The sequence below is a fragment of the Anabrus simplex genome, chromosome 4 (genome assembly GCF_040414725.1).
Source record: "Anabrus simplex isolate iqAnaSimp1 chromosome 4, ASM4041472v1, whole genome shotgun sequence".
NCBI lineage: Eukaryota > Metazoa > Arthropoda > Insecta > Orthoptera > Tettigoniidae > Anabrus > Anabrus simplex.
The window spans coordinates 212,860,086-212,875,373 of record NC_090268.1 but is presented as its reverse complement, the minus strand read 5'-3'; the positions used below and the strand labels follow the sequence as shown (position 1 = coordinate 212,875,373).

Sequence of the window (15,288 nt, the reverse complement as noted above, 5' to 3'; positions counted from 1 at the left end):
GTTTTCCCGGCAACTTTCCGTAAATATCTCATCTCAGCGGTAACCAGACGGCTCTCCAGTCTTTTATGCACTGTCCAACTCTCTGCACCATACAGGAGGGTTGGCAGGTACACAGCATTATATACCCGCATTTTTGTGTTTCTAATAATTTCTTTCTTCCCTATGATTGTGTTGTTTATACCATAGTAAACTTGATTAGATTTTCTAATTCTGTTGTTTATTTTTGCCTCTAATTTTCCGTCCTCTCTGAAAATGGTGCCCAGATACTCAAATTTGTTCTACTTGCTCAATATCCTCATTGTTGCACCTGATTTGAAGCTGTACTTTTTCTCCTTTGGTGAACTGCACGACCTTGGTTTTGCTCGCAATAACTTCCATCCCACGGTCCTGGAAGGCATAAGCCCATTCAGTAAGTGCTTGTTGGAGATCCTCCTCTTTCCCAGCCAAAATCAGAATGTCGTCTGGGTAGACCAGGGATTGGACATATATTGGTCTCATGTTCCAGTTGCCAACCTTAATTCTTTTAGTTCTTTTACACTGCTTAATGACTTGGTTCATGAAGATCACAAAGAGAAGAGGACTCAAGCTGTCACCCTGCTTTACTCCCTTCACCATTTTGAATTCCCTAGAGCATTCACCAGCTATTCTCACCACTCCTTGGACTCTATTGTACATGCTCCTAATGCGGCATAAGAGAGTCTTGGTTACCTTTTCGTCTTCAAGTGCTGCCCAAAGCTGTTCCCCAGGGACCGAGTCAAATATGGCCTTTAGGTCGACAAATGCAGCTAGAACATCCTTCTCTCAAATAAGTCGTTTCTCTATAGCAGTTCTTAGTGTGTGTGTATGGTCGTGTGTTTATTGACTTGGCCTGAAAGCACACTGTTGTTCTTCCAAATTTTCCTCTACTTCTTGTCTCAGCCTCCTCTTCAATATGCAAGAGTATATCTTTCTGGCCACACTGGAAAGACAAATTGCTCGATAGTTTGCACAGTCCAGAGTTCTGCCCTTCTTATGGATAGGAACAATAATGTTCTTCTGAATGCTCCGTGCTTGTTGGCGTATCCTTGTCATCCATTTCACTACAGCCTCTCCTCCATACTTCATCAATTCCGGTGAAATTCCATCCCAACCAGCTGCCTTGCCCACCTTCATTTCAGTGATAGCCTCTCTTACTTCACTCTGCATAATTGTCTCCCCTTCTTGTAGTTTTTCTTCTGCCCCGTTATCGGCGGCGTCTTGTAAATTCTGGTCTGCGCGGAACACATCCTCATAGTACGTGTTCCATGTATCAAGGATGTCCCATGGCCTCATTTGGATCTTCTGGTTCCTGTCTTTAATGTTCCTGATTCTCTTTCCAGTTTTGCCTTGGAGGGATCTTAGTATCTTCCAAAACTTACTCTGATTATTTCTATATTCTGATTCCATTTCCCCACCAAATTCCTGTCGGTTCCTTTCTTTTGCGTCTTGTACTTGCCACTTTGCTTCATTACGTGCTTCAGCATAGTTCGTCCAGTCCTCTACCCTTCGTTCTCATGTACTCCTTCCAAGCTACCTTTTTCCTCCTTACAACTTCCTTGACTTCCTCAGTCTACCACTTTGTTTGTTTCCCACAGACCTCTTCTGCTACTTTGATAATATTCGTCTTAAATTCACTCCATCTCTCTTCTAAGTTCCAACCTCTCTCAGGTTCTTCTCTTTCTATTTGCTGAAGTATTTCCCCCAACTTCTGAACATAATTCTGCTTACCTCTTCCTCTCTAAATGCAGAAATTCGTATTTTCTCAAATCGAAGATGAGAGGGTATGGGTGTAGCCTTGAACCTTGTTTTCATAACCAGAAGTTGATGTTCCGTACTCATTTCTGCACTGCGGAAGACCCTTACATCTAGTGCTGCATAAGTCATATTCTTAGTGTAACAAAAGTAGTCAATGCAACTCTTTGCTCCTCGGCCTACTGCCTCAAAAGTTATTTTATGGATACTTTTATGGAGGAAGAAGGTGTTGCCAATCCTTAGCTCATTATCAATACAGAATTCCAGCACTTTCACCATTGGTATTGATGGTTTGTTCTGCTCCATGTTGGCCCATACATTCATGTCCTCGACGTAACCTATTTCCGATCCTAGCATTCCAGTCCCCCATCACAATAACATGTCTACTTCTTTCCCTTGCTTTGTCTATAGCTTTTTCCATTTGAACATAAAATTGCTCCTTATCTACTTCTTGCATATCTTCAGTGGGGGCATAGAGCTGCACAAGCGTAATACTTTCTTCTAGTTCCACATCCACTGTGATAAGTCTGGAGTTAATAGGTTCCCATCCTGTCACTTTGTTTTCCACTGCTTCGGACATAATGATGGTCACACCTTCTTTTGCCCGTTCATTCCTGCTGACTTCTGAGTATCTCATTACATATCCCTTATCCAAATTTATTTGGCCATTACCTTTTCTCTTGGTTTCACTGACTCCAACTATGGCAAGCTTGTACTTTTCCATTTCTTCGACTATTTCTACCTCCTTCCCTGACAGAGAGGTCACATTCCAAGTACCAGTTCTCATATACCTTTTCGCGCCAGGTTGTTCCCTTGTTATCTATCCGTTTACTCTCATGTTTCTCTGAATAGTTCATTTCGCTCCACGTGGGTTATTAACCCTACGGAAGCTAGCATGATGAGGGGGCTGCCCTGTTAGCTGTCATGCCAGCCCGTTTTCTGTCAGGGTATCTTCCCTTAGCCTTTGGGGTCCACTCCCTATCTGCAAGGCAGCAGTTTGTGGTTCGCAGTTCCTCTGCCTACTCCGCCGTTGAGGTGTTTATACAAGGTTCCTTCTTCCGCCTTCGTAGCCATTGACTGCCAACTTCTGATGAATTTATGTGCCATTTCCTTCACAAAGGCTTCATCTGGCCTCCAAAAGGGGAACTTCTCCGCCCCTTAGCCGTTGGTCCCCCCTTCTGGTTGTCAGGTTTGGTAATGGCCGCCTGACCCTCGGCCGGACAGTCGCAGATTGTACTGTCTACTGTCACATATGGTAGCAGGATATTCCTGACCTAACTGGATAGGTTTTTTGTTAATGGAGTTTAACTAACAAAATCCTCAACAAAATCCTCTTTCTGCATTTCCACTACAGTGAACGGTTTCTTTTTCCTTGCATTTCGGATCAGGTTTGCCCATTCTTGAGGGGTGTAAACGTATTGCGTACGTCTCTTTAACTTTTCAATTATGCCAAAATCTGCATCACAAGACAAATGACCAGGCACCAAAAATCTATGTCCAATGCTCTCAAACCAGCCCATTTCAATCACGTAGATCCACACACACAATCATAATGAGAAAGTTCTTATTTTGTCCCACACAAGAATCATTGTAAACAATAAGTTGTTTTGTGTTTCCTCTAATTTTGGGAATAACTTGAAGCAAACAACTACCTATTTCATCCGCTCCCCGTCCTGCCATACACTCGGGCCAAACGCACATAAATGCATCTCTTGTATTACAAACATGAACACCAAATTTGTAGATCCATAACTGTCTTAAATAAAACACAACTTTTGTTGAAATCATTAGTATCAGTAATGCTTGTTGTAAATCCATTGTAATAACCAACGTGTCACACGCAGGATTGAGAGACATTTTCTTTGCTTCCGATAGACTTTCGTAGTCCTTGTCAGCTTTCTTTAGATGTTGACGGTGACTTTTATTCCATATCTTCAAGCGGGATATTTGCAGCTTAGTCACATACTTTACATGTGTTTGAAGCCTATGTTGAAATAGTTATTGAAAATGAATCTGTGTTTATGAAGTTTTAAAGGAACAGCTCCATTATTACGGCAGTAGATGACATACACTCGATACATTTCCTCGACTGAAATGACTCCGAGGATGTAATGCCTGTTTATATTCTGTGAAAGTGAATAATGAAATCTGTATCTAGGGAGCAATCCAATGTGCTGCTTCGCAAACTCGACATCATCATCTTTGCACTTATGAGGTCTGTTGTGATGCTTCCCTTGTCTATCCATTTCCGGTGTCTGTAAACATGATAACTCGCCATTCATATTTTGAGGAACATCTGTAATAAAACATTAATTAACTTAATATTTACAATGACTGTATTCTGTTAATAAGTTTAATTCCAATTTATAAATATATTTAATCTTATTTCTCCCATTGGTTGGTTAGGTAATCATTTAGCCAGTCGGAACCCAGGTATCAGAGAGATTTGGGATACCTCCTTATTCCACTCAGAAGTGTGAGACTGCTCTGTAAGGCCTGTTATCTTATCCTTTTTAGTATTGACATGGAGCAATCCTGCACTTTAATTCATTTTTTTTAACACCAGATCAACAATGGAAAATGTGAACAAGAACTAGCATCCTTTCCTTGTTACAGCCATGTCAGAAATGTATCCTTCTCATTTATATCTCCAACCCTCTTCAGACAGCACCTTTACAAAGACTGGCAGCTGGTATAGAATAAGGACACCCTGAAATATATACAGTAAATTCTCGTTAAGACGTTTCTGCAGAGCTCAATAAATATGAACAAGTTACCTGAGAAAAAGTACTACTGAATATACAACAAAAACAAAAAAAAAACTATCCAACAGGGATATGGAAACACTAGATAACGTTTTTCCAACGCAAGGCCATTTTACATCGTGTATCCGCGGGTACATTTCTAAAGATGAGGGGGAAGTATTAAAAGGTGTGAAAATCATGAGAGAAAAAATATGAAAATCTTTTCTGCTGGGGCTTATAAAATAAATGCTCTGAAAGGTGTGAAAAACACCAAAAAACAAATATGAAAACATGTGCACGGAGGCCAATAAAAATTTCCAAGTATTATTGCAAATCGCTCTCTTTCTAAAACAAATGTTAGTAGAAGCCTTTTATTTTGGAACAGTGGGTTATTAAACATTATTTTCTGGTCACAATCTTAGACAATGAATTGGAGGTTACACTTGGTCATGTGTGCCCGAGAGGAATCTGGAGGAATGAGTGACCGCCATTTTGAAAAACTTCGACTGGAAGATGCAAATTCAACATTTGTGATCTCTGCGCGCTTAAAGATGCGGATGCCAGTCCACTTTCTGAAAGATTTTAGTTTTGTCTTCATTAGTAAGGAATTTCAAAACTTTTTCCCTATCTATAACTAGGCTATCACAAGACAAATATGCACCACACTAGTCAATTTCACATGATTATATTCCTAATCCAGACATAGGCTACCGTATCATGTGACAAAACTTCACTGTACCACTCAACACAAAATACATTTCTAACTTCTGAATGGAATGCGAAATACAAGCACAAATAGACTCGCTGTGTTATCCAGCAATCTTGCTGCTAACCGGCAAGCAAAACTGAGCATTCATGAGGCTAACGGCTTGCTTTCCAAACATGCAACTTATCCTATGAAGTTCAGGAATTTAAAGCCTTTTCCATAATCAGTACCTGGGAAATGGGAACTGTAAAATGATGATGATTTCTGTAATCGCGCAACTGTGGCGACAGATCTTACCCGAGTTGGAAATCATGTTTGTTTCACAAAGGATTACAAATAACATTTTCAAGGCTAGGAAAAATGTGATCGTACTAAGCAGTAATAGTGAAAATTCGTGACGCGATACATGAGGTATTTTTATATAGATTTAATATGATGAGAATCGGGACTTCGAATTTATGACATGCTAAGTGGGAAAAACGTGTTAATGAAGAACGCACTAACGAGGTTTCACTGTAATACAACTGCCAGCTGATACCCCAGTTAACATGTTACATTCTCCAAAGAAATGAAAAAGGGCATGGATTCTTCAGAACTGCCTATGGAGCTTAGTTCAAACACATCGGTTTATGCCATTTCCGTATCAAGTAGTCTACATGCTCAACTTCATTGCTCGTAGAATGAGTGTTGATAAAGCTCAAAGCAGAAATGAACTCATCAGGGTTGAGGAGAACTGGATGTAAAAGAACTAAGTTTGATGGGGAGAGAACCCTTCCATTTGAACACTAGTGTTTGAAGATGTGGAGATTGTACTTGTCCTTCCCCCCTCCTTCCTCACTGACCTATCATTTGGGTCCTTTTCTCCATTTGTGTTGGGTCCATGTTCTTACTTGTTTACCACCTGTATTCATCTTTATCTTTTTGTCTCTTCCCTTTTCTTTTTGTGTGCTAGTTTGGGCCGACTGAGGCCCATATTGCTTGTGCTTTAGCTGTCTTGTTGATGTATGTTTACCACTTCCGGTGTTCTTGAATGTGGGTTTGGCTGCTGCTTTCTTCTTGGTACCTTGAGCTCATCTGTTGGCCCAGTAATCCTTCATTTTCTTGCTGAACTCTTATCAACCCCCGGCGGGTGGAGGACACAGATGAAGAATACACCCACGGTATCCCCTGTCTTTTGTAAGAGGTGACTAAAAGGGGTAACCAAGGGATGATTGAATTAGATTAGTACCATTATGTGAGAAACACCACGTTTCTGCGCGTTGCCTGGGATTCGTATCACTAGATGAGTGACACCGTGGGTCTGCATTGCCTGTGATTAGCACCCACGATGTGAGGAACACCACAGAATAGTTTGGGTCCCTGTGATTAGTACACCTATGTAACACCATGGGTTTTTGCGTTTCGTATAAGTGGTGCCATTATGTGAGAATCACCATAGGTCTGCATTACCTGTGCGATGTACAATACTAGTGAGTAGTACCATAATGTGTGAAACACCGTAAGTGTGCGCTACTTTTGATTAGTATTGTAACATGAGAAATACCATGGTTCTATTTTACTAGCGATAAGTACCATTATGAGGGGCCATTGGCCTGGATATTGGACCCCTTTAGACAACAAGCATCATTGATTCAGGATTGTGCTTTGGAAGCAGTACCATGGTCAGTAATAGTATCATTTGAGATAGTTTCTGGGAAGGTGGGGCATTGAGGATCAGATCCACTGATTGTTTCAAATTCATAATCATTGTTCATTGTCGTCTTTTTGAATTCTAGTCAGTGGATCGATTTTGAAAATATTTTTAACTTTCATTGTTGTGAGTTGGATCTGCTGCTTAAATTCATATGCATGCATCCATTCATTCTTCATCATCATGTTTTGAATTCTGATCAGTGGATGAATTTTGGATTTTTAAATTGTCATTACATTCGTGTTTGTGGGTTACTGTAGTCACGTCCTAGTTCGTGAACCATGGGCAACGGCTGAGTGGCCTAGTAAGTGGTCCTGAGAGTCGGGATACCAGTTGCTATGGAATGGGAGTGGGCATCTCGGACATATTCTGAGTCGTGGCCCTCCTTGTGCTCAGGCGGCTAGGACTATACAATTCACCGGTGGTCCATAACCCGTTAGAGGAGAGATCCTCACTTGGACTATGTGCAAGTAGGGCAGCATCCTGCTTCATGAATTTACCGAGCTCAGAACACTTTAAGCAAGCCTCGGACCTATGGGAGTAATGGAGTCCCACTCCCATTTGACAGGCGAGGGACTCCTTGGAAACAACTTGGCGAACGAAATGGAATTCGATGGGGAGCTATCAATATTAATGGGGCTTATGGAAGAAAGAAGGTAGAATTGGCTGAGTCAGCAAAGAGGATGCATCTGGATGTGCTAGGAGTAAGTGATATTCGGGTAAGGGGAGATAATGAGGAAGAGATAGGAGATTATAAAGTGTACTTGACGGGTGTTAGAAAGGGAAGGACAGAGTCTGGTGTAGGGCTCTTTATCAGGAATACCATTGCACGCAACATAGTTTCTGTTAGGCACGTAAATGAGCGAATGATGTGGGTAGATTTGTCAGTTGCAGGAATTACGACTAGAATTGTGTCCGTGTATTCACCATGTGAGGGTGCAGATGAGGATGAAGTGGACAAGTTTTATGAAGCATTGAGTGACATCGTGGTCAGGGTCAACAGCAAGGATAGAATAGTGCTAATGGGCGATTTCAATGCGAGAGTTGGGAATAGAACTGAAGGATACGAAAGGGTGATTGGTAAATGTGGGGAAGATATGGAAGCTAATGGGAATGGGAAGCGTTTGCTGGACTTCTGTGCTAGTATGGGTTTAGCTGTTACGAATACATTCTTCAAGCATAAAGCTATTCACCGCTACACATGGGAGGCTAGGGGTACCAGATCCATAATAGACTATATCTTAACAGACTTTGAATTCAGGAAATCTGTTAGGAATGTACGAGTTTTTCGCAGATTTTTCGATGATACAGACCACTATCTGATCTGTAGTGAACTAAGTATCTCTAGGCCTAGGGTAGAGAAAGTGAAATCTGTCTGCAAACGAATAAGGGTAGAGAATCTCCAGGACGAGGAAATTAGACAGAAGTACATGGATATGATTAGTGAGAAGTTTCGAACAGTAGACAGTAAGCAGGTTCAGGATATAGAAAGTGAATGGGTGGCATACAGGGATGCTGTAGTAGAAACAGCAAGGGAATGCCTAGGAACAACTGTGTGTAAAGATGGGAAAAGGCGAACATCTTGGTGGAATGATGAAGTGAGAGCAGCTTGTAAACGTAAAAAGGCTTATCAGAAATGGCTCCAAACAAGGGCTGAGGCAGACAGGGCTTTGTACGTAGATGAAAGAAACAGAGCGAAACAAATAGTTGTTGAATCCAAAAAGCAGTCATGGGAAGATTTTGGTAATAACCTGGAAAGGCTAGGTCAAGCAGCAGGAAAACCTTTCTGGACAGTAATAAAGAATCTTAGGAAGGGAGGGAAAAAGGAAGTTTTGAGTAATTCAGGTGAACTCATAATAGATCCCAGGGAATCACTGGAGAGGTGGAGGGAATATTTTGAACATCTTCTCAATGTAAAAGGAAATCATCATGGTGGTGTTGCAAACAGCCAAAGCTCATGGGAAGGAGGAAAATGATGTTGGTGAAATTATGCTTGAGGAAGTGGAAAGGATAGTAAGTAAACTCCATTGTCATAAGGCAGCAGGAATAGATGAAATTAGACCTGAAATGGTGAAGTATAGTGGGAAGGCAGGGATGAAATGGCTTCATAGAGTAGTAAAATTAGCGTGGAGTGTTGGTAAGGTACCTTCATATTGGACAAAACAGTAATTGCACCTATCTATAAGCAAGGAAACAGGAAGGATTGCAACAACTATCGAGGTATCTCATTGATTAGTATACCAGGCAAAGTATTCACTGGCATCTTGGACGGGAGGGTGCGATCAGTCGTTGAGAGGAAGTTGGATGAAAACTAGTGTGGTTTCAGACCACAGAGAGGCTGTCAGGATCAGATTTTCAGTATGCGCCAGGTAATTGAAAAATGCTACGAGAGGAATAGGCAGTTGTGTTTATGTTTCATAGATCTAGAGAAAGCATATGACAGGGTACCGAGGGAAAACATGTTCGCCATACTGGGGGACTATGGAATTAAAGGTAGATTATTAAAATCAATCAAAGGCATTTATGTTGACAATTGGGCTTCAGTGAGAATTGATGGTAGAATGAGTTCTTGGTTCGGGGTACTTACAGGGGTTAGACAAGGCTGCAATCTTTCACCTTTGCTGTTCGTAGTTTACATGGATCATCTGCTGAAAGGTATAAAATGGCAGGGAGGGATTCAGTTAGGTGGAAATGTAGTAAGCAGTTTGGCCTATGCTGACGACTTGGTCTTAATGGCAGACTGTGCCGAAAGCCTGCAGTCTAACATCGTAGAACTTGAAAATAGGTGCAATGAGTATGGTATGAAAATTAGCCTCTCGAAGGCTAAATTGATGTCAGTAGGTAAGAAATTCAACAGAATTGAATGTCAGATTGGTGATACAAAGCTAGAACAGGTCGATAATTTCAAGTATTTAGGTTGTGTGTTCTCCCAGGATGGTAATATAGTAAGTGAGATCGAATCAAGGTGTAGTAAAGCTAATGCAGTGAGCTCGCAGTTGCGATCAGCAGTATTCTGTAAGAAGGAAGTCAGCTCCCAGACGAAACTATCTTTACATCGGTCTGTTTTCAGACCAACTTTGCTTTATGGGAGCGAAAGCTGGGTGGACTCAGGATATCTTATTCATAAGTTAGAAGTAACAGACATGAAAGTAGCAAGAATGATTGCTGGTACAAACAGGTGGGAACAATGGCAGGATGCTACTCGGAATGTGGAGATAAAGGCTAATTTAGGAATGAACTCGATGGATGAAGCTGTACGCATAAACCGGCTTCGGTGGTGGGGTCATGTGAGGCGAATGGAGGAGGACAGGTTACCTAGGAGAATAATGGACTCTGTTATGGAGGGTAAGAGAAGTAGAGGTAGACCAAGACGACGATGGTTAGACTCGGTTTCTAACGATCTAAAGATAAGAGGTATAGAACTAAATGAGGCCACAACACTAGTTGCAAAGCGAGGATTGTGGCTACGTTTAGTAAATTCTCAGAGGCTTGCAGACTGAACGCTGAAAGGCATAACAGTCTATAATGATAATGTATGTATGTATGTATGTACATTTCATCTCATTTTGTACCATTAGGGGCCGATTACCTAGATATCAGGCCCCTTTAAACAACAAGCATCATCATTGTGGTTTGCTTCTGTAGGGGATGTTGGGAAGGGTCTGGTTTTGATAGTTGAACAGTTGTTACTTCCATTATTATGGTATGATTAATATTACATTCTCCGAGATCCTTTTCTACCTGCTGGGTCTACAGGGATCCAGTGGCTTTACACTTGCTGGCTACTTTGAAGATCTTATAGGACAGCCTTTAGGAGTCCAATCTATACAGGTATCAATATAAAGCCAACCATCGTCTTCTGATAACTTCTGTGAGGGTTTCTTGGTGGTAGTAGAGTTTACGTTTTTGTATGTACCATCGCCTTCCATCTGAGAGGATTCTTGGTCCTATCTTTGTCAGGAACTTCCTTTCTAGTACTTTGAGGGCTCTTGGTTTGTGTTTGTTGTATTAGTTTTTAATTTAATATACTTTTAATTGTCTTCTGTTGTGATGGAAAATGTGCGTAACTGTTACTTAACTTGGAGTACCGCAACATTTTGAAAATGTGTCTAATTGGATATTTTTCATATTTCTTCAGGAGAAGCAGCCTGAGCCTGAGAATCCTAAAATGGCGAGACCATTTGAAGCCATTCCGATGCCGTATGCACCTCTCAGGGGTGAGCAGAAGGAAAATACTCTGGCTACTAGTTCCACGAGTTCGAGGAGGAGAAAGAAAGTGGCTGTTGATACCAGTGATGTACCTGATAGAGATGACTCTTCAGCAGACAATGTTTGTTTGAAAGCCCTTTTATGTAAATATAGAGCTGAGGCAATGCCAACCTGGCACCAGTCTGGATCCGGCGACAAGATGTTTTGGAAAGGACATCTCAGGAATCTGTTGTACGAAAAAGCTTGTCTTGTCTACGTTACTCTGACAGAAAGTGATTATATCATAGAGAATTACGGTAGTGCCTTGCGTTATATCAAATATGTTCTCCATTACCAGCAAGTGATGGAATTCATACCCAACAGAGGTTTACAGAGTTACTTGTTGGGTCGTGCAGGGGACTTGTGCTTCATGCTAGTTCAGAACTGGTCACGAGTTGAGAGCTACAGGTTGCAGTATGCCCAACAATCAGACATGGACAAGCAAGTCATGGAGGAAATGATGAGGGATGCAAATATGGAGAGCCGGAACAATTCATGTAAGATTGTTTTCTTTATTGTAAATTATAATACCTCCATTGTTTTCTGTATTATTGTTACAGAAATTCCATGGTTTACAGATGTGTAAGAAGGTGCCAGGGTGAATGGGTGGACAGAGAAAAGATCAAAGCATAATTTAAAACACCCTAAATTCTAAAATTTTATTTCTATCCCCCCTTTTTTTTTTCCTGACTTCAAACTTTGATTGATGATCTGAATCAGCAACAACAAATAACATTAAAGAGCTTGTCAGCTCGGATAACAAGATTGGACTATAAGTCCAAAAATCATGTACAATAGAGAAAATTGTTGACACAATAATTTATAAGACATGAGCTTTGTAGCTCTATAAAGTTACACTATTTCAAAGAGCACATTTGCTCCACTCACTTACATCCCAAAATTTTACTACAGTCCAGCCTCTCAGAGGCACAAGTTTTCTGTCAAATTTTACAGTAGATCAACTTCAAAACAGTGTTTACTGTCATTTCAGCTCGACATTTTATTACATTTTCGTCAATAACTAATGACATTTTAAATAGGGGCAATAAGTGCCCATTCTAAATGGCCTTAGTATACAAAAGAAAAGGTTTAAGCGATCGGCAATGAACAAAATGCTAGGAGGCGAAACACTTCCACTCCTTGTGAAGTACACTAAAAATCCTACAAGGGCTTATGGCCTGAAGATACAGAGGCTAATCCTATACTACAGAGGGGTAACTAGTTGTGAAATATTAAATTCCACAATGGTTTGAAGAATGTAGAGTTTTAGAAAATCATAGTCACTCCATACCAACTTGAATGGGGATTAAGAAGGTGAACACTCTTTATTTCCTAAGTTACATATTTCTCAACAGGAATTTGAATAGAGTCCTAAGACTTGCCTTACATTTAATCAGCTGTACATTGGTACCTTTATATAAGTCAAATATTGGTTGAATTGCCTTTCCAAATGTAGTTGTGAGGAAGCACTATGTCCAAGCATTCAAATTGGGCATGTTTAAGAGCAAAAATTGGTTATATGGTACAATCTAGATAGTTAAAAGCGAGTTTGTTTTTTAGGCCTAAAATTCGTCTAAATTAGCTGATTTTTAAAAGTACAGGTATGTTAAACACTCTAAAATGCATAACACATGTGGATATCACTTATTAAAATATACAGTGTGTGTTAAAATCCTTTGTAATGGATCAGATCACATCATTGGAATGGATTTATACGTTTTGCGTATGTCTATATTCTTGTTTGAGTCCAGTGTAGATGAAGAATGTCAGTGCTTGCGTTCATGGGTAGTGCTCTTGTGGGGGTTTCTACTATATATTAAGATATATCCACTTGTATATTTGATAGGTTTATCATATTGTTAATAGCAATTCCAGTATATGAACAGAGGTAGATATGTGCAGCTGTGATTGATACATGGACTTGAAGTATTGAATGTAGTCTCCATTGTGCGTGAATATTTCAGATGCAGGTCGGTGGCTCTTTTCTCGTCTATAATATTTTGCTGGTGTGTGTCTGTAAGAGACAAAGGTAGTGTGAGAAAGTTATAATCTGAAAACATGCCTGCTTGTGTGTGTGTAAACGTGATAAGTACTTACTATTGCTGTCGTGGTTGGGATGCATTGAGTTTGGCTGCCTGGTGTGCACTGTATCACGCTCTCTTTGAGCTTGTGTCCGCTGCTGTAAGGGGGATGGAGGGGTGGGTGAGGAGAGTTACTGTCGTAGGGGTGGAGCTGGGCGTGTCGGTCATCTGCGCTGTAGCGTGTGCTGAACTCTGTTTGTTGATTATTTTGAAGTAGTGGTTTTTTAAATCGAGGATGATTTTATTAAATATGGTGTTGGTTTTTTCTGTAATTTCGTTTATGTTGTAATTAGGATTAACGTATTGATCTAGTAGTAAGTACAATTTTTCTTTTATATTGAGCAAGGGTTTATATTTAATATTTTTATATCATTTGCAATGTTTGTGAAGCTGTGTTTATGTTCATCAATGTGCTGGCTTATTGCAGAAAAATGATTGTTTTACGGCATTTATGTGTTCATTATATTGGATTGCGAAGTTCCTACCGGTACGTCCTGTATAGCTAGTCTCACAGTTGTTGCATCTGATTCGATATACTCCTAATTGATGATGCTTATTGTTGCTGTTGATTGTCTTGATGTTGTGTAAGATGTTAGTGCTATTATGCATGGTCTTGAAAGCTATTTGTAAGTTATGTTTTTTTAAAATATTGGTTAATGGATATATGTGTGCATTATTGAAGGTAAATAATACATAGTCCTTTTTAGGTTTATCTATTTTGGTCAATGTAGTTTTTGGTTGAGATTTGATTTTTTGGGTGATCATATTGATCATTTCTTTCTTGTAACCATTATTTTTAGCTATTTCCTGGATTAATTATATCTCTTCTTTTAAGTCAGTTTCTGATAATGGTGTGTTGAAAGCCCTATAGATCATACTATAATAAGCTGCTTTTTTGTGAGTTTTGGGATGGATGGAGTCTATTTTGATGGTATTCGATGTGTGTGAGGGTTTTTGGTATATTTTGAAAGACAAGTGGTTTTTGTGCCTGGTTATTGTTAAATCAAGATAATTTAAAGTATGATTGTTTTCAGTTTCTTTTGTGAATTGTATGCAGGGGTCTATTGTGTTAAGTCTTTCCAGTATGGTATTCTCGTTAGTGAACCTATTATCAATGATGACGAAGATGTCGTCGACAAATCTACATCAAAAGAATATATTGTCTATTTTGCTAATGGATGTATGTTCTAAATAATCTATGTAAATGTCAGCGAGTATGCCAGAAGCAGGAGACCACATTGGTAGGCCTTGTTGTTGGTAGATTGTGTCGTAAAATCTGAAATAATTGTTGTTGATGGCGAATTCAAGTAATTTTATAAATTCTTCGATCTCTAGATTGCTCAAATTACTATGGTTTTTTTAGATTAGATTGAATTATTTCTATAGTTAACTTGGTGGGAATGTTGGGATAAATATTAGTTACATCAAATGAAGCAATGGTGTGGTATTGCTCTGTTTTCAGTTCTTTGGTTTTATTGCAAAAATCTATTGAATTTTGTATAGTTTTGTTTGCTTGGAAAGAGTAATGCTTCTTAAGGAATTTTTGGATAAATTGTGAGAGTTTGTACGTTGGACTTGCTCTGTAATTTATAATAGGTCTCATTGGTATTTTGTCTTTGTGTATTTTTGGATAGGTACTAAATACTTCTTTCTTTTTTGCTATTGGCTTTGCATCGCACCGACACAGATAGGTCTTATGGTGACGATGGGAGAGGAAGGGGCTAGGACTGGAAAGGAAGCAGCCGTAGCCTTAATTAAGGTACAGTCCCAGCATTTGCCTGATGTGAAAATGGAAAATCATCTTCAGAGTTGCCGACAGTGGGGTTCGAACCCACTATCTCCCGAATACTGGATACTGGCCACACTTAAGCGACTGCGGCTATCGAGCTCAGTGCACTGAATACTACTATAGGCTCCATGTGTATAGCAGTGTGCTGCTGCGAGTGGAAATTACGAGAACTACTTAGGGGCACCTTCATCAACAGCTGACCATAAGAAGCTGGAATTGTGTGATGGATCTTTACACCCACAATCTCACAAGTTAGCAAC

At 40.0% G+C, this 15,288-nt stretch overlaps 1 protein-coding gene across 1 annotated transcript in view; it reads left to right on the top strand.

Moving 5' to 3' along the window:
- LOC136871771 (erythroid differentiation-related factor 1) overlaps positions 1-15,288 on the top strand; it is a 317,742-nt gene that overhangs the window by 211,866 nt on the left and 90,588 nt on the right. The window contains exon 11 of the mRNA XM_067145342.2: positions 11,049-11,655. Within this exon, the coding sequence (XP_067001443.2) occupies positions 11,049-11,655 (607 nt within the window). The remainder of the gene's footprint in view (positions 1-11,048; positions 11,656-15,288) is intronic.